A 22,838-nucleotide genomic window follows, 5' to 3' on the forward strand; every position below is an offset into this window, starting at 1 on the left:
CATTGTGTTTAAAAATAAAAACAATCTGTATTGAAAAAATCCACACCAAAGATTCAAGATACCAGTTAATTTAAAAATAAGTAAAAATCAAAGTGAGAATTCAAAATATGAAACAAATTATCTTCATTAGAAAACATCTTTATTATGATAGATAATAGGTTAAACGGTCAGAAAAATACCTTCCTTGTGCATAAACTGTGTTTTGGATGGAATTTTCCATGTTGGTGACACAGGCAGACTAATTCTGTTTTATAACTCTAAACTTTCCGTATTTTTTACAGTTTTCTTCAACATTTTTTCCATAAACTGCCACTTAACTGATGTAAAACTATGACACATATTTACCACAGGACCTATCTCACAAAAACTAAGTCAGAATTAGAAAAACATGAAAACCTGTCATACGCACTTTTAAGTCACCATCCTGAGAGGTGGGGAGTAACTTTTGAATGTACTTTTCAGAGTACTTTTATCGCTGCATCTTTTCTCCTGCTTGATTATATAGATTTCAGATATGATTTAGTTTCTCTTTTTTGTGTTTGTCCTTTGAAAAGACCAGATTTTGTGCATTATCTAATATTTGGTCCTTCAGAATTACATTACCTTACTTGAGTAATAGGTTCCCCAAACACTTGAGTAATTTCTTGGACCACTACCTGTTACTTCAAAATAATTTTAATCAAGTAGAAGTACAATTAACCTTCATTAAATAAAACATCTGGCCATTCTACCACCTCATAGGTCATATTTGTATCCTCTCTGTACTGACAAACACAACAAAATTCCACACACTCCACACATGCATTTGAATGTAAAGCAGGAGCATGTCATTTATTGATGTACAATTCTATTTATGTTACAGTTTATAATCATACATCTCCTATATAACATGAACTAAAACAAAACATCACATTTAAAAGGATTCGACAAAGAACAGAACAGTCCATAATTTAATCATTCTCTGAAACTAAAAAAACAACAAAAAAAACACCTAAAGGTTAAAAGATTTGATATATATATATATAAAAAACAAAACAAACTTAAGTAAATGTAACAAAGGAAACAACTGATCACAGGTTTAGGTTTGGTTTGGCTTGAGAGAGATGGAGGCACTGCGCTGTTAACAGAAACAGCTTTAAATCATCCACACACAAAAATATAACGTTTAATACAGTCACAGTCATAGTTTATGTAGTGAGTAAACCAAGAGCGCCTCCTATCTGCAGGTAACGGCAGAACAGTTTGTAAAATGGAGGTTTGAACATGGCAGACAGACAGTAGAAGCTGTTAAGCCACTGAGAGGAGGAAAATATCCACTTTTAAGGTACTAAGGTCATCATAGGAAACAACTTGATTTTGACACTAAGGAATATTCTCGATACTCAATACTGATTTTGATACCACGATGATAAAAATGCTCTTTCTTTAGACAACAGAATGTGATTTTCAACATTAAATGGGAGTACTTTTTCTATTCCCATGTGGCCTTAAATCTGTGTAATCCCTCAGTCGTCCAGGCAGGTTCCATAGTGGTCCATGGGTGTATATTAGTCTATGTGTCTTATAATTGTTCTGATACAGCTCAAAATCATTCTAAATCGATTCAGGAAAGGTTCATTTCTGTTCTATCAATGTGAGGTTTTTTTTGTATCGATACCTGCTCAAATGAGTATCTAGTTTAGAGTTTTAGTATTGATTGGTATCTGATCGATACTATTGCCAACTCGAGTTTTAAATTTTAGTATCATGACTAGTCCTATCAAAATTCTGTATTATCAAGTATTACTCCTTAGTGATTGAATCTTAATATATGCTAACTGAAGCCTTGTCTATAGTACTGTTGAAAGTATTTACAAATTAAGTGCATTTTTCTTAAAAAAAAAAATAAATAAAATAAAATCACAAAATATAAATATTATTCATGTTTCATTTTGATTGAATAATGGTATTGTTTTTATGATAAAAAAATGCTTTATAGTTTATGATCCAGAAAACAACAAGTATTCAACAAGTAGACCACGATTACTTCAGTACTTGATTAATCAAGATCATTTTGATTAATCATGACACCATTAGTTAAATTAGGGCTGCAAAATTAACCACAATTGAATCAAAATCAGAATTTGAATGGACAGGATTGGCCAATCGTAAAGACCGCGGAGGAAATGATGGTACTTCAAAAATAGCAAAACAACAAAATATCCCATCTCATTCTGCGTTAACCCTGTAATTTACATCTGTATGAACATGTTCTGAAATGTGATTCTTGTATTAGTTTGTCGGTTCATATTCTCTGTCTTAAAAATGTAAAACTTGAAAAGAATTGCAAATCTAATTGAAATATTTGTCAGAAAAATCGCAATTAGATTTTTCCCAAAGTTAAAGTGGAACTAAACAATGAATCATATATATATTTTTGCCACTAAACTGTGTATACGGTGTTTGAACAGGATTGTCAGCTGTCCCAGTTCTAGTCTTTTTTTGGTATTTTTTGCAGCTTTGTGATAAAAATTTTTGAAAAATTGGTGTGTCCTGGCTCCAGTGACCAAAGCAATTTCATGTAGTTGGTGACATCACATCACACTCTGATTACAGCCAGGTGTTTATGATGGTAAACACCTGGCTGTACGGGCAGAGTTTGAAGTGCGGATACCTGTTAGACCAATCACACTGTTCCTTATATGTCCAGACCCCTCCTCCCCCACTCTCCCCTTTAGTCCTCCAGGTACTGCCCAGTTTAGCAGCTCTATTTTAAATGTGGTTATGGTTGGAGTTTAGCCATTTAGTCTCACTTTAAAATGTGAACCTTGAACCGAATCCTATTAAAACAAAATTGTGAATCGTCTCATTATGTTTGTCAGAAAAATCGCAATTAACCATTTTCCTCAAATTGTTCAAGTTAAAGGCATAATAATAATAATCATATTTGCCTCCTGCTCAGTGGTAGGACAGTGCATTTCATTCATATGTAGCGCAGACACACATGGCACGGGTGAGACAGTGGAGTTTGGGTCAAAGTGTCATAGTCCGAATGTGCAAGATTCAGCCCCTCCCCCCCTCCTCCTCCTCCTCCTCCTCCTCCCTTCCCCCCTCACAGGTCACCCGGATTGACCATGGTGAAGTCCGAGTCCTTGCTGTTGGTGGAGCCCTCCTCGTCGGGACTGGAGGACCCTGACGGGCTGCCGGTTGTCAGGGGGTCATGGAAGGTCGCCGCAGAGCCCTCTGGTTCCAGGCGCACCAGGCCCCGCCCCCTCCGGATGGCGGTTCCTCCCCCCTGGAGCTCCTCGTCCTGCGAAACCAGGATGTAGTCGCCCCAGCTCCGCCCGGCGTCCGAGCCCAGGGAGGACGCCACCTGGAGGGCACAGAGGGCAAGTTTAGACCAATATTAAAAAGCCCATACAAAGAAATGACATAACAAAACTCTGGCCTGGTCTCAGAGTTCTGAAAAGTGCTTATAAACTCATTGTGGTGAATAATGAGGATGCTCAGAATGTATAAGTGAGGAATAACTTTGGACCATTGCAAACTGTTAAAATAAACTAGTAGGTACTCAGGTATTGCTCCTTTATTACAACTTTATAAAATTCCCCAGATATTTAGTTTTTTTCTGTTTAAATGCTTTTCCCATAAGAATTACATGCACATTTAGGTCATTTGTCACTGAAACAGACAGAGTGGTGCATTGTAATTCTGTAATGCTGTTAGTTACCGGTTGAATATAGAGGAAGCTGCACTTTTGGTTACATAATTATCTTCTAAAATAAGCACCTCTTTCACATGACCTCTCTACCGTGAAAGATTCAATAAGTAAACAGACAGATAGCTCAAGTACTTTAGAAGGAAAGACTTAACATAGATACAGTACAAGTGCACAATATATCTCAGAAGTGTTGATATCGCAACATTAACTGACACAACAATCGATATCATAACATACTCAGTTTATCACAATAAGACCGGGGTTCTCCATCTGACAAAAAAGCAGTTTTAAAAAATAGTATGTTAAATATGTTAAGAGCAAATTTAGCTTTGATTTCCTCCTGGTCTGGTCTCTGGTTTTAAGACTAGGTATTATGCAAAATAATTGTTTTAAGTTTTCTACAATAATGTGATACAAAAAAAACAAAACATGCCTGATTAAGTTTTACATGTCATCCATGTTTGCACAATCTGGCGATCTCTCCCGGGCTATATCCCATTCTGAATGGGGATTGATTTAGCAAGGAGAGCAATGGGAGATGGGATTCAGTGGACCAAAAAACTAAAGTGAAACTTATAAAACATGTTAATACATTGTTTTCTATGAATATAGTGTTTTCAAAACAATAAAAGGTAGCGTGGTGATCTAAATATGTTATGTGTTAGCAGTTAATACCCCATAGACGTAAAATACCCCCTAACGTCAGACACCCGATATTAGCCGATATCAGTGTAGGCATGGATAATGACACTTGTTTATTTAAAACACAGTTAACTTATTACTCAAGAGATTCAATTGTGTTACGTAACTGTTATTTTGTCCTTCAAGTAACTACTGAACAGCTTCTTATGAATAAAAGTTTAAACATTATGAGATGAATCAGCCTGTAAATGGTCATTTTATATCCAGTTAAAGGCCCAACCAGGATATCTGATGAACCAATATCATGGAACCGATACCCGTTTCAGCTAATTTTCAGTATCGGTTGTGATATTTGATGCCAATCTCGGTACTCTTAGCAAGACCCCATGGGGACACAGGGAGGGCATCTGACACACAGGGAGGGCATCTGACACACAGGGAGGGCATCTGGCACACAGGGACATTTCAGAACATGTTTGTAAAGGTCTAAACTACAGAGCTAGCAGCTTTTACGCAGAATAAGACCCCACGAAGACACAGGGAGGCCATCAGTCACAGGGGCATTGCAGAGGTCTTACCTACAGGGTTAACAACTTTTAAACTGCACAGACACCAACAATAGTACTGTATACCGTTTAGGTTTAGGCCAATCAATTTAGGTAACAAGTCTGACTGACTGCTTGAATGCAAGGTATTTGCAATTAAAAATGTTTAAAATATTGTGTTTTAAATAACACACATACTTAGTGTAGTAGTGTATAGTTACTGCACAGTATCGGTTGATATTGGTATAAATCCATTTCTACACAATAGGACTGTGACCATTCAAATTTTGAATTCTGGATCATTTACAGCTCTTTTGTCCGTCCTTCACACCACTGCCCATACAAGAGTGATGCCTTTATGTAGACACAATTAGGGATGGTTTATCGGTTATCAGAGGACTTTCACAGATATTGGTATCGGTCTGATATTTAAAATTTAGCTAATGTTTGGCACTGATTTTTCTGCACTGATCCAGTCTATGTCCCCACGTGTCATTCCCAGTTTGTCCTTAGTGCATTAGATTTGTCTTTTTAAATTTGTATCCCAGATAAATACATTTTGTGAAAAAGAATTTGTAAACTTCACTATAACTTATAACTAACTTATAACTTATATTTGGTTCTTGCAATGGATTTTAAAAGCGTAATATCGGTTAAAAAAAAAACGAAATTACATTCTAAAAATCCATATCGGCCCTAAATATCAAATACTGGTATCAGCTCAAAAAATACATATTGGGCACAATTGTTCAAATCCACTCTGCATAGAGGCCAAACATGTGTTTCCTGTTTACCTGCTGCTCCGGGGGGGTCTGTGCCTCCTCCTCCCTCTCCTCCGTACTCATGCTGCCCTCCAGATCTGAGTCGGGGTGCGCTCGAGTGTGTGGACGGGCCTGTGGGTGTGGCTGTGGGCGGAGCTGGTTGCTGTGGTGACTGTTGCCATGGAGGGCGGTCTCTGCGGTGGAGGTGTAGTGGTCGTCGGCGATGGTGATCTCCTCATTCTCCTCAGCCTCCAGCAGGCTCTGGTTGAAGCGCAGCGCGCCCTTCAGGATGTCTTTGATCTGACAGGAGCACACACGAGACTTAAAGAGGGGTATTTTACTTCCATGGTGTATTAATTGCTAACACATGACCATATTGGCTCTTATTGTTTTGAAAATGCTATATTTGCCGAAAAGAACAAAAACACTAACATGTTTTATAAGTTTTGATTTGAAGTTTTGAAGCTCTGAGTCTTCTGTCCCTTTACTCTCCGTGTTAAGTCACTCCCCCCTTCAGAGCACACATCACATCACAATCAGCGTGCATCCCACTAATGAAACTACAGGTTTCAAATATCAGGTTTGAGTAAGTTGCTGTGTACAGTTTTTGATCATGTTTTTATATATTTCTGGAGAATTGATGTGTAGGACCAAGGGTGACGTAGGCTTACAGGGCTGAGTATTACACAGAATCTTACTGCTAACTGTAAGGAGGGTTCAAATATGGCCCTGGAGAGATCACTAAAATACTCAAACATACATGGATGACAACTAAAACCTCATCAGACATGTTTTTCATGAGGAAACATTATAATAGTAGAAAGCTAAAAATATATATATTTTGCATAACACCCCCTCTTAAACTGCTGGTACACATGGCCTAACAGGCCTTGACGGCTGGGTCAAATGCAGAGGACAAATTTCCCTCCGGGGACAGTAAAGTGCACCTGTACCCTGCATAACAGCTGACCCCTCCCACATTACTGATATCACTATAGCAACAGCTCACTGACCTGTTTGAGTCCAGCCAGAGACACCAGCACCTCGTCCTCCTTCTGCAGGTGTTCCTGAAGAATCACGTCCTGGATTTTACCTAATCACATCCACACACAAGTTGGGTTTACGTGTCTAATGGGGACATTACATTGACTTCCTTTCATTTCCTGGACACTGACCTTACTGACCTGACTGAACCTTAACCAAAGTCACTATTTGCCGAAAACCTGGCCTAAACCCAAACCTTAACCTATTTTAACCAATATCTGATCTGTAAACCATGTTGATCAAATAATAAAGGATTTACATCACAGGGAACTCACAGAAGTCAACTATAGAGACATGTGTACAGAAAGTCAGTTACCAAATATATTGTTTTATTTGAAGCATTTTCCGGTGAATATTATGTTTTTGTTTTATAAAAAAAAATCCTATATTGTGCAAAAGCTTTAGCTTATAAGCATGTTAATGTAGTTAAAACACAAAGTCTTAAAAGTTTCCAAAATTGTACAAATTTTGTTCTGGGAAAAAGATTTTACGTTTGACCTCTATTTTGTGACGATGTGAAGTGATGAAACTCAGCTTGAAAGCCAAACCCCAGATGCCATTTATGCCTGAAGTGTGTTGTGTAGTTGCAGTATGTAGTAGTAGTAATGTAGGTGTGTGTACTCACAGATGTGCGTGTTCATCATGCGGGCACAGTACTTGCTCATGGCCTCTAGGTCGTTGATTTGGCCTTGAAGAAAAGAGACCTGTGCCTCCAGGTCCTCCTCCTGAGAGATACACAGGATTAGCCTTAGAGTTAAGAGTTAAACTCACATACATCCATGTACGTGTGCATAATGAGCCATCACTATCAATGCACTTATTAATGACTGTCATTGCTTAGTTTACTTTGTGCCTTCAAATACAGACTAATGTACAAACACATAGATTCCCGAATATCATCTCTATTTTTATGAGCTAACTGGTGACCATCTGGTTCACAGGAGTGTCTAACCCACTACAGTACTCCATACTCACTGTGTCTCTGCGGCCCATGCTCTTGCTATGGGAGCGGGAGCGTGTGATGCTGAAGAAGGACTCTTTCTTGGAGGCGGACAGTGGAGGGGAGGCGGTGTTCACATCACTACCCCTGGAGGCGTGGAGGGGAGGGGAGGCACTGCACTGAGCCTTCCCCGACAGGCTCTCCACGCTGGGGGACGAGCTGACTACCTGGGAGCCCGGGCCTGGAGGAGTATGGAGCACAAGAGATTACAGGGGGGCAAGAATTTTGGAACATGCAAAAACAGGACCAAACTTTTTTTTTTTTGCTTTGATAACTGCTTTACACTCTTGCCATTCCACTAATCGACCCTGAGATGGCACAGCTGTGAACTGAAAACCATTTCAGGAGACTTCATCATGAAGGTCATTGAGAGAAGGACAAGGGTTTGCAGAGCTGTCGACAAAGCAAAGGGTGGACACTTTGAGGAATCTAAAATATAAAACATGTTTAGAATTATTTAACAGGTTTACTTTGCATACTTGATGTATTCAGTATTGTAATATAATATTTTGTTTTGAATTGTTAATTTCTATTGCAACGGTCCTATCTTTTCATCATCCTAAAAATCCATAGATAGTGCACCTTTAAACTAAGCACCCTATGTAACCTTTCTGGTGGAGGGTCCACCACGTACTTGACCTTTTTGACATAAAAATTGTAAAATGTGAAAGTAGTTTAAATTTGTTTAATGTTCAATAATCAATGTTTCAGGCCTTTTCAGACTTTTATGCTACTTCAAATGTGTTCTCCATACTGCAAATATCATTTTTACACACTAGACCAAATAAAACCACTAACATCACAATTTTAGTCTTTGAAACAATCATTTGTGAATACACCGACTCATTGATTCCACATTTGAATTTGATTTAAACCTCGCCCAAAACCACATTTCAAATACAGCTGTTAAAATTGACAGTGCCTGAAGGACTGGAAGGGGGGAGTGGGCGGAGTCTGGACATATGAGAAACGATGTGATTGGTGTAACAGGTATCTACACCTCAAACTCTGCCCTTGCAACCAGGTGTTTGTAATCAGAAATGTCTGCCTGTAAAAGTCTTGTGTGATGTCACATAGTACTTTGAACTGCAGTGGCCACTGGGGGCAGCACACACACAATTTTTGATGTTTTTGAACAGAAAGCTACAAATTTACCTTGTTTGCACTAAAATTGCCAAAAAATTTTGGGAACACATTAAACTGTCCTTTCAGAAATGTGTTTGAAAATATTATTTTCATTAGGGGCAAGTATCAAATTATATTCCTCCGAGCATTTACATTTGATGAATTTCAGTTGCATAATTTAATGGATAATAACAGTTCATACAGACGTCATATCATTGTAGCACCATTAGCAGTGGGGATGGGTTCTGAATGGGCTGGACCAATCAGAGCGTCCCGTGTGCTAATGGTGACCATTAAAGCTTCATTTAAATGTAAATTGCATCCATAGATTAATTACATTTGATATTATCTCTTGGATTTACAATGGATAATTATCTCAAAACCATCATTTCAAATGCAGCAGCATTTGAGATGACGGGTTTGCCTTTGTTTGTGGAGAGGATGGAGCACATAAAGCACAGGGCATGCAACAGATGTAGATGGCATTATAAAACACAAACTAAGAATCAAAATGGCCAGTTACATTCTGCTCATTTCACAAGAAGCAAAAACAGAGCACATGTTGAAATGTCTTAAATATGCATGTGCTAGAAGCTAAATGCTCACAGACAGAGATGACAGCAGCTCCATTTCATCCCTACTGACAGCCAGAAGGTGCTGCTGAAAGCACTAAATGAGTGCATGTGCAGGGAATCATTCTGTGCTTTCAACGCTGCCCTGTGGCAGGCATCTGGGATTCATAGAACCATAGTTACATTGGTTTAGACATTAAAAATGTCAGTGTAATCCAAACGTTATAAGAGTGCCAAGTACTGCATTGGTGACATGTGCCCATCTTATTTAGAGAAAAAACAGGCCAATTGTGAACGAAGGAATTATTGAAAATTCTGGTTAAAATTTATTATAAAAATGGACCTGTGACTTATGTATGTATAGCACACACTATATGAATACTGTTAAAATTTCGGGATTTAAAAAAACATTAAAACACATGTTTAAATATTGTAAAAGAATATTAGTAAGTTTGCATAACTTCAAGCCATTTCTGTGTACCATTCTGTTATAAGCAATGCTATATTTGTGTTTTTAAATAACTCAGAAATGGTTGATATAGACAGAGATATTTTGCCCTTTTGAGCATTTGCATTGAAAAAAAACAAAAAACAAACATAATTTGTTTGTTGTCAGAGTTTTGAGTAATTGTTTTGTTTGATCATATAAATGAGAGTAGTCTGTGAGCACCCTCTGCTGGTAACATTTACACTACACGGCACATATAATTCTTAACAAGTCTTGCTGTAGATGGAGAATTGCCTGGTTATGTTAGTGCAATGACATGCACAGGCAGCAGCACATGCACGCTACAGGAGGCCGGACAACATAGCAGCACAGAGATGCGGTTGCTACGGTTACCTGGAGCATCAGTGTGGGTCTGGGCTGACAGAGGCACCTGTGGTACCCCAGCAGGAGCAGAGTCTAACAGACAGGACAGGCACAGCGCAACATGTTAGCCCTACTCAAGCTAGTTTAAAGAGGCGGTATTTTACTTCTATTGACTGCTAACACATAACCTATTTACATCACCATGTTCCTGTACAGGCTTGTACTGCTAACCGTAAAGGAGGGTTGAAATAGGGCCCAGAAGAGATCACTAAATTACTCAAACATGTATGGATGACATCTAAAACCTCTCCTCTCCAGGCTTTAGATGAGGGAATGATATTATAACATAGTAGAAAGTTCATTTTGCATAATTTCCCTTTCAAATTCTACAAACTATACAGAGGAAATAGACAAACAACCCAAACACAGGCTGACCAGACAACTTTTGGGACCCAAAACAACTGTCCATAAGGGATTTCAAAATTACACCAACATGTCTGGGAATTTAACTCTCTACAAGCTTCGTGTGTGACACTTTTTTTTTGCTTTGGTGACAATGTTGGCTCATCTGATCAGATACAATGAGCAACACTACTCTGGTCAACCTATTTTACATGTTGTTTTATACCTATCCGGGTCCTACCAGTCAGAACTATAGTCTCTTTAAATAAGAATATCCAAGAATAATAATCCCAGAAACTTTGAGTTAGTGGTTAGGAGTTATACACACAGAGATTATGAATGAATGAGTAGAAAATAGGGTTGTCACCATAATTACAACATTCACTAGTACCATATTGCAGTTTTTAATTTTGGTGAAGTTTATAATTTTATTTCCTGGTTTCACAGCCAGCAGATGTAACATTAAGTAGATGGTATTCCATAACTGTTACCTAGCAACCATAATGTTAACAAGGGCTAAAACTTGCTTAAATTACCTAATAATTATGATTAGACTAATACAAATAAATTGCATCACCTCAGCACTACTTCCTGTATTTTTGTACTTTTCTTTTCAACTTTCAAAATTTTATCACGACAGTCTAGTGATAAACCTGCGTGGACACATTAGCATACACACCTTTGCTAAGCTGCACTGGCATGCTCTCAGACTTGAGCATTCTGTAGTGCTGGTTCGGCCCATGGCTCTGGCTGGGCAGAGGGGCCGGGCCGGGTGTAGGATCGGCCAACGGGTGAGGGATAGAGGGTGGCCGTGTCCTGGTGGGGGAGGTGGCCGTGGACGCTTGCACCTCTGCGTTGATTGGCTGGAAGTTCCCTGCCCCTCCAGACATGGCCGGGGCGATGAGCTTCCTGCCGAAGTTGAGCAGACTGCTGGAGACCTTGTTGATGTTGAGAGGAGCTGGTTTAACACTGGTCCTGCAAAAGACAAGTAGAAAAGAAAATTAAAAACAAAAGATTCTTCAGATTCTTAACCCCTTACACATCATGCCGTGTGTGTTTTTCTGGTATTTAAAGAAGACATACTGTGCTTGTATCTGCTGTACAGTTAAGCTCTATGATACCTGTGGATCATAATGTTATAATTTGGACATTGAAATCACAATATTCATTTAAAACAACTTAATAAAAGAAACAATTCTGCCAACTTTCGCACTAGAAATCTGCGATGCCCAATGGGAGCTGACGTCGGCAAAAACGTCAGCATAAATGTCAAGAAAATAAAATTGGAGAACAGAGTAAGTACAGAAAGGGGGTGTATGCCGGTGGTGGTGAAAACAGGGGTTGATCGGCAAGATGGAAATAAGCAACTAAATATTGCTCAAATGTGCCTGAATCGCTTCAAATACAACTTTGAGAGGGTAAATGAAAAGGGAAACAACTATTACATGGTTAAAAGCTCTGGAGGTTGATTGAAAAGTTTAAAAGTTCTGCATAATAGATTTGCTTTAATGATCATTATACACAGAGATTATTTTGCATTTTGTTTTTGTAAACTGCAATATTGATCTAAAATAGAAACTAATCCTAGAACTAGGCTATATTTCGGATCCAGACTGACTCTCTCTGTATATTCTCTGCTGACTTCCTCCTCTGCATGTCAGGCCAAACTGTCCAGAATACATCTTTGCAAAGTACTAGAGAAGTGTGTATTCTTGGCTGTATATTCTATGGCAATAAAAATCCAACTGTGATCTGATCATTCACTGTGTTTACATGCACAAGGACATCTGAGTGCAGTAAACAACAAATCTTTGTCCAAAAACCTGTCAGACCACTCTTGTCCCAGTCTATAGCAGGTCAAAGAACCGAATAGGCGTTCTGGGGCATTAAGTAATTTAGCATTGGCACTAAAACTTTACAGCTATAATTACTAATAAAACCTCGGTGAGTGCTCGATGGAGAAGCCATAGTTTGTCATCGCTACTGATCTAAAATGAGTTCTAAAACCATAATCGTGATCTAAGCCCCAATAAAACTGATCAGATTTCACTGGCATATCGCCCACCACAAACTCCCCATATGTCCTGCCTAAAGTTGCCCTTATAATCACAGTGTCAGTCTAGTGCAGTACCGTGTTTTGTTCATGAGGTCGGCTCCTCTGGTGTTGTAGTAGTCCAGGTTCTGTTGAAACTGGTAGTTGACTGGTCGAGGGTGATTCTGCAGGACACACACGTTATATAATACAAACACAGAGTAAACACAGGCGCTCCAGTCTGCCTGAGTCACCCTCATACCCACCCCTACCTCGGGCTACTCTGTCAGATTACATCTACACCTTAGGAGGGCGGCAGAGCAGTTAGCCGTTTAGAATCATGGGTCAGAGAGCTTTTAAACACAAAACAGTTTCAGCCTGAGGTGAAACAAACAAACCCAATCAGGTGATGCTACTCAGATTAGTGTTCTCCTTTTTAGACAAAATGAATAATGGGCCTTAACCTACAGCACAAGTCAAAAGTTTGGAGACACCTTTTCATTCCATGTTTCTACATTTTAGATACCTATGGAAGACATCAAATATATGATGCAAGATGTATAAAATCATGTAGTGAACAAAAAAAAAGTTTAATAATTCATTTAACTCTAAAACAACTGGCTGGCCTGCATCTCTGGTTGTAAAAGCACGTTTCGTCCGTAGCAGAGCACAACGACACAAGTTATCAAGATGTTCAGAACTTGATGCAGTCTGCTCAGTGGCCTGTGGGGTGCAATAAAGGATGACTTCGACCATGCTTCAAACAGGCAGACGTGAAGAGAAAACTGGATTATTTGTATATATTAGAAACCTATTTGATTATAGTTTTGACACACCATGATTTTAGACTTTATTGGACAAGCATTCAACATTTGTACATTTACTTTTGAATATTTCTTAAGAAACTACAACGCTATCGATAAGAAAATCTGGCTTTTGCCCCCATCATCACATTCTAGACTCTGAAAACCACCAATAGTCAAAAAGTCAGGATTATTCTGATTAATCATCGCAGCCCCATTTAATATTACATTAATTTAGTTTATAGTAAGTCCAGTCTAGTCTAAATGAATAATAATGAATTATGAATACTCCACATATGACTACGTTCCCTCCAGTGATGGAAGCATAAAATGGAGGTCCCTTGTGTCTCTTACTTTGGGGTCTCTTAGGAACAGAGCCTTCTGCAGCAGAGCATTGATGTCTCCGATGGGGGGGTAGTGCATGAGCAGGCCCAGGCATGTTTGGAAGTTACTGGCAATCACTAAAACACACAATACTTTTTAGTTCTAATTGCATGTGACATCACAACATTGTCCAAAACAAAAACTAGCACAAAGTTCAACATCTTCTCTGTCAGTATAAATAAACTAGTTAGTTATTATTGCTTAAAGACATGCCCTGTGCGTCGATTCCTCCAGTTACAATAGAGAAAGAACAACTATGTAAACAGAAGTTGTAGTAGCATCTTCATAAGTGAAAATGCAGATTAAGCTGTCTAGTCACTCGAGGCGTTCCCAAGCCAGCTGAGAGACAGTCCCTTGAGTACCTGGGGCCTCGACCCCAGCGGGACATGCTCAGAAGACCTCCCCAGGGAGGCATCCAGGAGGCATCTAGAACAGATGCCCCGACCACCTCAGCTGCTCCTCTCCCTGTGGAGAGGCAACAACTCCACTCCAAGCTCCTCCCATGTGACTGAGCTCCTCACCCTGTCTCTAAGAAAGAGCCCAGTCACCCTGGAGAGGAAACTCTTTTTGACTATGATCTTGTCAATTCTCTCACTACGCAAAGCTCATGACCATAGGTGAGGGTAGGAACGTAGAGTGACCAGTAAATTGAGAGCTTTGTGTTTTGACTCAGCAATTATTATAAACAATCAGTCTAACATAGCATTATATACAGGGGTAATGCATTATATTATATTATGCGTTATAGTGGTTGGATAAAAGGATCCGTACGTGCATCTCGGATGTAGAGCAGCATGGCCACAAAGATGTAATCGACCAGGTCCAGAGTGATGCTGTCTGCAAACAGGGCGTCCCACACCACCAGCAGGTCCTGTAAGGGGAACTCCCGACCAAACAGCAGACGCACCCACCGACTGACAGGGCACACACACACAGAGTTATGACTATTGTGAAGGGAAATATTGTGATATATGAGAAAACATCTACTACATACATCTTTCATTTTTCAGGTGAACATAACACAGCACGCAGTTTCTATTTTTTGAGTACAAAGAAGAGCAGAGGATGATGACATATCAGTGTGCCAGCTCAACTCAAAGCTAGTGGAGAAATAAGAGGAGTTCTTAGCAATAAACAGGCTGATATTATCACACAGAGCTTTACGCACAGCGCCCTCCTCTGGCACGAGAGGCAGCCGCACACGGAACCACTCCTACTCTGGATAAATAGTCAACCGACCTGTACTCAGCACTACATCCCAGAAAGTATCACATCCTGGAGGGAAAAGTGGAGCAAACAGACGTGCATGTGTGTAAAGGGCTGAAGGGCTGAGGGAGTTGGGTTTGTGGAGATGCAAGCCCACTCACAATAAGTATGCATGTTTTCCAGTGCAACAAACACAACCAAAATGGAAAAAAAAACTCACTTTAAATGTCCCTTATATTGCTTTCTGACAGGTAGAGAGCACACTCACATGCCGTAGATCTGAGGGGCGATTTCCAGTCTGTTCAGATGCATGTGCAGCTCCACGTCATGCTTTTTCACCAGCTGGTCCTGGATACGGTTTACTTTGGTCACTATGGCAACAGAGGGCCCCGAGTCCTGGGGCCGAGCGAACGGGATGCTGGTCAACATCTCCTCTTTGCCCTGGGAAGGACAGAACATGAGCCGTGTATTCATATATGCAGTGAACAAGGTAGGACTGTAGGCTTTTAGTAGTTTAGTCAGTACATTTTGGTCTAGTTGAATAATCATCCAATTCTGTTTGGATTGGAAGGATTTATATGGAACAACAGCAGAAAGAAGAAACAAGCAAGTGAGTGATTTTTTTTAGTGTGTGTGTGTAATTATATATATATATATATATATATATATATATATATATATATATATATATATATATATATATAGAAAGCTTAAAAAATCTATTTGCATAATATCCACTTTTTAATGATAAATAATAATTACCTTTTTACTGTTGAATGTCACAAATTAAGAATAATTTTATTGTTAATGGCATTTTAATTAGTTTTTACCGCAAAAAGTAAAATCTAATCAAAAATTGTGATTGTTCAATACAAGAGGGATTAGAACAGAGATTGTTGTCCTATAGTCCACTAGCTCTGTACTTCCTCTGTGCTGACCTTCCGGACTTCTCTTTCGAAGCTGGAGAACCAGGGCTCTGCGGTGTCCATGAGCTGAGAGAACATGGCACTGTGGATACATGATACATGGCCAAATGAGTACACACAAAGACATGGAGATACCAAGAACTTGTTCTGTTTTGACATAAGGAGCTAGTCTCAGTCCCCCCCTTCCTCTCCATCTCTCTCTTTCTTTTCATTCCTTCTCCGCTCCCTCTCCCCTCTCTCTGTCTCTCGCTCCCTCTCCCCTCTCTCTGTCTCTCGCTCCCTCTCCCCTCTCTCTGTCTCTCGCTCCCTCTCCCCTCTCTCTGTCTCTCGCTCCCTCTCCCCTCTCTCTGTCTCTCGCTCCCTCTCCCCTCTCTCTGTCTCTCGCTCCCTCTCCCCTCTCTCTGTCTCTCATTCCCTCTCCCCTCTCGCTCTCTCTCACCGCCTCTCGCTCTCTCTCATCGCCTCTCGCTCTCTCTCTGTCCGAGTATACTATATTCACTTACTAGGCATCATGTTCGAGGTACTCTGGGTTTAACAGACACTTCATCTCCTCACTGTGGAAAAACACAAGTATAGACCATTATTTTATTTACAAGGGCTGCACATTTTGAAAAAAAAAATGTGACAACGGCAAATATTGTGATTATATTTGTGATTTACACTCAAAGGAACCGTGTGTAGTCTGCACTCATGCTGGTTTAAAAAGGTACAACATTCACAACTGAACCCTGGTTGCCAGAGCCTTAACCTGCAGTTAGACACATACATGTTTTACTCATTCTCACTTTATGGACAGGCCTCATATGAAAACTCAGAACCTCCAGAATTCACTCACTCAGCTGCAGAGGCTGCACTAGCACTGATTAATTAAGTAAAAGCTATATTTGAAGTGTACCTCACATCAGGGGACACAAATCAAAATCTTACATACAGTTCCTTTAAAAAGCAGGATTCTATTCATATTGCACATTGTAAATAACTTCAGAAGCATTCATTTTGGAAAAAACTGAACTGACAAACAAATATAACAACCCACTGAATTTGATGGAAAGATCTAAACTAGAGGTAACAGGATTTTTCTATAAAAAACAGGCATATGGTTAGGTATTCTATTATCAAATTACTGCAGCTTTAGCAGTTGGATAATTGCATAAACTTAAATTTCGTTGTAACAGATATATTGAGCGGCCCCTTTAGGCACACAGGTGAATAAGGAGTGAAGAGGTGAAGGTGAGCAGTGATCTGACCTGGGTGTAGCCGTCTCACTGGCGTGCTGGAAGGCTTGATGGTCACAGTGCAGCACAAACACTATGGGAGCCAGTAACTCATGCATACCCTACACAGACAGCAGAGAGTGAAGAGGGAGGGAGAGAGAGAGATGGGAAAGAGGGGGGAGAGACAAGTATGTCAGTCAATCTGTACAATTCTATGGATCTCAACAGTCCAAAGCACTTCAAAGCCCACTGTGCTTCCAAAAGTATATTTCTCATTCATTTCCCTGTAGATTTTCCAAAAAATTCAAATATTAAGAATTTAAAAGGCACGACAGAGGCTAACCAGCTAACTTCAAAGTAAGAGAAGACAGAAAGTGAGGGAAGGAGTTAGGGAGGGGAGGAGATTAGAGAGGAAAGACGAGAGTGGAGGTTATGAGAGAAGAGGAATGAGGAGAAAAAGAGGAGAGGAGACAAGAGTAGAGAGGATGAGAGATGAGACGAGGACATGAGAGGGGAAAGAAAGGAGGAGCAAAAAGGAAAGAAGAGAGAAAGTGGAAAGAGGAGAGGGGAGGAAAGGAAAGAGGAAAGACAAGAGAGGAGGAGGATGATGAGAGGAGAGGTTGTGAGATAGTCTGTGGCTTGAGTCATGGTTTCTCTAATGTGTGGCTAAGTGGGGCTAAACACTGTATCAGCTCATGTCACTTTCACTTAGTGAGAAAGAGCCTCACTACATCTGTTTGTATTCTCATTATAACACGCATGTATTTAGCCCAAGCATTATTACACCAGCACACATACATAATCAAGAAGTGCTGCCACGATACTAACATCAGACTTCATTTTCAATAATACAGACTTGATACTGATTCTGATACTACAATCATTTTATTTATATTTTACTTCTATGGGGTATTAATTGCTACAAACTCACATATTTAGATCACCTTGTTACCTTTTATTGTTTTGAAAACCAATGTATTAACATGGTTAATAAGTTTCACTTATGTTTTTGACACTCTGAGTCCCTCCTCCCTTTGTTCCCCTTCAAAGCGTTACCACAACAGGATCAGTGTGTGTACTATGAGGCTAACGTGTTAATAGTGGTGAAAGCTCTTTTCTGAGTGGTGGGCTGTATACTTGTTTATAAAGCAGTTGTTCGTTCTCTCGGGCATAACAGAACAGGATGTCTGTCAGTTTGGTCCTCACGTCCTCATCCTGGAAATATCTGATCTCCGGGAACCTGCAAATCACAAACAGGTCGTCATTACACAGAACAAAAGTACTGTATATGAGGAACTCTCATGAGAACATGTGACATATACTCACGTTCTGAGCACATCCTGTTTGATCATGCCCTTCAGCTCTTTGTCCTGGAAGAACTTGTTCCACAAGCTCTGGACACAAGCACATATAAGAACATTAGATGTTGAGGATCCTGTTGTGTTTTTGCAATTTAATGAATTTAAGATGAAATCACTGATAGGCCAAAATGGAAATTTTGTGTTAGGATTATCATTGATCAATGATTCTCAACCGAGCAGCACAGATGCAGTGTTTCTGGTTCTTTCGGTTTGGCAGTGATGATTGTTTTGCTTTTTCATTTGGTTCAGTTGTTCAAACGTTTCTTGTCTGCTATTTGATCACATTGAATGATATGATCATTTCTAGTCCCATCCCTCGTGATGTAATGCAGACTGACCCCTTCATCCTGGGACAGAGGGTTGTTGACCACCAGGTCCTGCTGGCCCGCAGCTTTACGAGGGTTAGTGATGTGCTGAGGACAACAAAGACAAATGCACATCAATAAAACAAAGCTGTTGAGCATGCCTATTAGTCTAAAGCCCCATTCACACATAGTACCCAGTAAATTGCACATGTCCCAATCCCAGAACATTGCTGTGTTTGCTCTGTTCACACTTAAAGAAGTTGTGCTTGTGTCTGTTCTATAGTTATAATCTATGACACCCATAGATCATTATGTTATAATTAGAACATTTTAAATCGCAATATTTATTGAAAACAACTTAATAAAAGAAACAAGTCAACTGACTTTGACTTTAGAAAAATGCAGTGCCCAATGAGAGCTGACATCGTTGCAAATATTATCATAACAAAGAGATGCTGTTGGCGCCTCCTTATGCATTTGTACAAATATGTCTAAGTGATGCTGCTGCATGTGATTAAGAAAATAAAATTGGAGATTGGAGTAAGCACAGAAAAGTGGCCGTGTGCTGGAGACATTGAAAATGGGAGTTGATTGGCAATATTGCGTCTTGAAACATGCGCATATCACTCCAAATATAACCTTGAGAGAGTAAAGGAAAGGGGGAAACAACTATAACATGGTTACAAGCTATAAATAATGGGTCCAATTTGGCCTGCATTTGACTCTCTGCCCTTCTTCACATAGCAACACACAGTATGTAACTTTTTTGCCCAGAAATAGACTACAATAAAAGCATGTTTGTCAGATCAATAAAAACACCCAAAATGAAAAATCAGAAAAGCACGTGCCCTTAAAACCAGACTTAGACTTATCCATGTATTTGTCTCTAGTAGGTTAAGACAACTGCAGTACATCCAGAACACTGCTCCTCGGGACCAGGAAGTACTTCACACATGTGTCCTGTGGCTCAGAGAAAAGACTTTAAAGCAGCTCTGCTTGTGTACAAATCTCTCCATGAACCAGCACCAAAGTACATCTCTGACATGTTAGAGCCACATGAACCATCTCACACTCTGAGGACTTCAGGGGCCGGCCTCCTGCTGGTGCCCAGAGTCAGGACTAAACATGTTTCATCTCTTCAGGAAGATTGTTCCAGGTTTTAGCTGCATGAGACAAGCCTCTACTTTGACAATGTTTAAATCCAAGCTCAAAACTGTTCTGTTTAGCTGTGCATACGACTGAAAGGTTTTGATTATGCACTCTTCTGTTTTAATGTTCATTTTATGATAATTATTTATGATTATGTTTTGATTTGTTGTATTGTGATTTTATTGTCTTTTTTATTCTGTAAAAATTTTGAATTACTTTGTGCACAAATTGTGCTATACAAATAAACTTGCCTTGCCTTACTGTGAGCATGCTTGCATCTCCACAAACCTGACTCTTATTTGAGATCATGCAGTTGGCTTCCTCCTCCAGAAAGTTACATACTATCACTTTAAATAGAATGAGAATGGAACCATAACCAAGAAACCAAGCTCGTAAGCACGGAAACCAAGCAGTGGTACTGGCAATTTTCTAGGTTTATTCACACATAAACCTTCCCTGCACATTCCCAATAATTTAGCTGTGAAGGTGCCAGATAAAAAATGCAGGGAAATCATGTCTGGCTTTGTTCACACATGATACTATTTTGGCAAAATGCAGGTAAATTCCTGGATAAGCTTGCATGTGTGAATGGGGCTTAAGAGTACTTTTTTGTCAAACAATAGTGAAACCACAGTCTGAGTATGCAGATAACTGAATACTAATCCAGTCCACTTGTGTAACACATTGAACAAAGTACCGTCTCTTTAATCTTCTCATACTGCCCTCGTAGTTCCTTGGTTTTGTTGATCCACTGACTCTTGTCCTCTGGAAGTGCCTCCAAATACAACTGTGAAGACAACAGTAAAGAGACAGTCTGTATCAACAAGAGATGAAGAACTGGAGGAAGAGTAGAGAGGAGAGAGCTGAAGAGGAGGAACAGAGAGATGGAGAGGAAGAGAAAGAGAAAGCTGAAGAGGAGGAGAGAGCTGAAGAGGAGGAGCAGAAGCAGAAAGATGAAGAGGAGGAAGAGAGAGGAAGAGGAGGAGAGACAGAGAACCAAACTGGAAGAGAGACAGAGCTGAAGGAGGTTGAGAGAGGAGGAAAAGGGGAGGAGAAGAAAGGAGGAGGAAGAGAGAAGGGGGAGACTCGAAGAGGAAGAGGAGAGAGGAAGCGGAGGAGGAGAGACCTGATGAGGGGGAGAGAGGAGAAGAGAGCAGAAGAGGAGAAGGGGGAGAAGACAGGAGAGCTGAAAAGGGGGAGGAGAGAGGAAGAGAAGAGACAGAGATGAAGAGGAGGAGAAAGGAGAAAGAGTGTGGGGAGAATTGAGGAGAGCTGCAGAGGAGGATGAGTGTGCTCCATGACTCAACTGACCTTCCAGCATACGCTCCTGAAGCGGCTGCCCCTCAGTTGCCCGGTGATGCCCGTCTGTCTGATCCGGGCCAGGTAATTACTGTGAACGAAAAGCTCGTCCCACTCCTTCCTGCACATGAGAGAAGAGAGAGTTAAATGTAATCTCTTTTATAATATGTTAGCCATACTTAAATATAGAGCCAGTCTAAAAGGTACAGTGTGTAACATTCTGGAGGTGGCACGTCACCTGCATGATTCAAAGTTAAAACCATACTTCGGAACATTCTCCATGGAAACAGATATGTTTTATGCCATACTGTAGCCAAAGGAACAACCAGAGATGGTCCTCCTCCAGGTAAGACAATAGTCAGGTTTGCGGAGATGCAAGCCCACTCACAGTTTAGAAGCACGTTTTTCAATGCAATACAAAAATGTAGCCTAATTTTTGGCTTAAAAGTTATATACTGTGGCTTTAAGTCAATTACTTTCTTTCATGTTATTTTTGGCAGTGTTGTTGTTAATAATCAAACTCTCACCTGTATGACTGGAAGGTGGACTGAGGCGGGGGCTGTGAACTACTCTCCAGACTCCCTCCTCCTGAAAGAGAAGATCCCACATGAGACCACAAGAGGGCGACACAGCATACATGCAGGCACACTCGAAAGCACACACAGTCTACCACACATAGTCTAGTCAGTGTTTCCTAATAATGAAGAGCATGACGGCCGCCCATAGTCTAGGCTATGGGGGTCACTTTTAAAGATGACCTGGACAATATATTGGCACAACAACATTAGACTTTGTTCCTCATTGCATTATCATAAACTTATAAGAGACTACACTGGTCAAAAATGACTTCCTAAAAGATTAAACATAGACAAAATGATTCAAATAGAAAAAAAACCCATTTGTGCCAACATAGTCTCAACAAAATCTATGGCAAACACTGCTGTAATTACAGATATCGGAACTATTACCGAAGTGGCACACATGATTTCCCCAGACTATTCTAAGCCCATGTACCACTGTGTATCCAGTTAAGGCCTTATCTGTGGTCTAATGATGTAAGGTGGGTTTCATTTGTTGATAAAGTGTTGGTAAAGTGTTTAAATTGTCTGCAGTGCACGTGGATGTGCGGCTCAGAGCTGTCTGTCTGCATTAGCTCAGAGAGATGAGTCCACAGGGAGAGGCAGGTTGAATATTCATGCCTTTACTACATCTCCTCCCCTGTATATGAGTATGCATCCAAAACAACACCACTGCGCCTGGGGATGCTACACTCACCTATGTGACACAGACAACTACAAACTACAAGGGAATTTTTAAAAACCTGGACACAAATGATGGAAATAAAAACAATGTAGAGCCTTATTGCTATTCCACAATGTTCTTAAATCAAATGAAGACAACAATCTTATTATACTATACACAAGTTTGGACACATATTATTATTATTTAATTTTTCTTCTTCTGTCCACCCTTTGCTTTGTTGACAGCGCTGCAAACCCTTGGTCTTCTCTCACTGAGCTTTATGATGACGTCTCAGGGGTCAAGAATTACCAAAAG

The 22,838-nt window shown here is 40.0% G+C and overlaps 1 protein-coding gene across 3 annotated transcripts in view; it reads right to left on the reverse strand.

Moving 5' to 3' along the window:
- Positions 1 to 849: 849 nt before the first annotated feature.
- The window catches only part of tbc1d5 (TBC1 domain family, member 5), a 33,881-nt gene continuing 11,892 nt past the window's right edge, over positions 850 to 22,838 (reverse strand). Inside the window, exons 4-23 of one of the 3 annotated variants that reach the window (XM_033975300.2) lie at positions 21,809 to 21,869; positions 21,294 to 21,402; positions 20,680 to 20,769; positions 18,867 to 18,941; positions 18,494 to 18,561; positions 18,305 to 18,407; positions 17,201 to 17,289; positions 16,457 to 16,507; positions 15,966 to 16,035; positions 15,296 to 15,468; positions 14,593 to 14,735; positions 13,792 to 13,898; positions 12,734 to 12,819; positions 11,282 to 11,577; positions 10,231 to 10,293; positions 7,668 to 7,873; positions 7,318 to 7,417; positions 6,662 to 6,741; positions 5,682 to 5,948; positions 850 to 3,352 (exon numbers count right to left, since the gene is read on the reverse strand). In XM_033975300.2, the coding sequence (XP_033831191.1) occupies positions 3,092 to 3,352; positions 5,682 to 5,948; positions 6,662 to 6,741; positions 7,318 to 7,417; positions 7,668 to 7,873; positions 10,231 to 10,293; positions 11,282 to 11,577; positions 12,734 to 12,819; positions 13,792 to 13,898; positions 14,593 to 14,735; positions 15,296 to 15,468; positions 15,966 to 16,035; positions 16,457 to 16,507; positions 17,201 to 17,289; positions 18,305 to 18,407; positions 18,494 to 18,561; positions 18,867 to 18,941; positions 20,680 to 20,769; positions 21,294 to 21,402; positions 21,809 to 21,869 (2,498 nt within the window). In that variant the 3' untranslated portion in view covers positions 850 to 3,091. The remainder of the gene's footprint in view (positions 3,353 to 5,681; positions 5,949 to 6,661; positions 6,742 to 7,317; positions 7,418 to 7,667; positions 7,874 to 10,230; positions 10,294 to 11,281; positions 11,578 to 12,733; positions 12,820 to 13,791; positions 13,899 to 14,592; positions 14,736 to 15,295; positions 15,469 to 15,965; positions 16,036 to 16,456; positions 16,508 to 17,200; positions 17,290 to 18,304; positions 18,408 to 18,493; positions 18,562 to 18,866; positions 18,942 to 20,679; positions 20,770 to 21,293; positions 21,403 to 21,808; positions 21,870 to 22,838) is intronic. The other 2 variants (XM_055225392.1, XM_055225391.1) reach the window with 2 other exon arrangements.

Source organism: Periophthalmus magnuspinnatus, chromosome 11 (genome assembly GCF_009829125.3).
Source record: "Periophthalmus magnuspinnatus isolate fPerMag1 chromosome 11, fPerMag1.2.pri, whole genome shotgun sequence".
Lineage (NCBI taxonomy): Eukaryota > Metazoa > Chordata > Actinopteri > Gobiiformes > Gobiidae > Periophthalmus > Periophthalmus magnuspinnatus.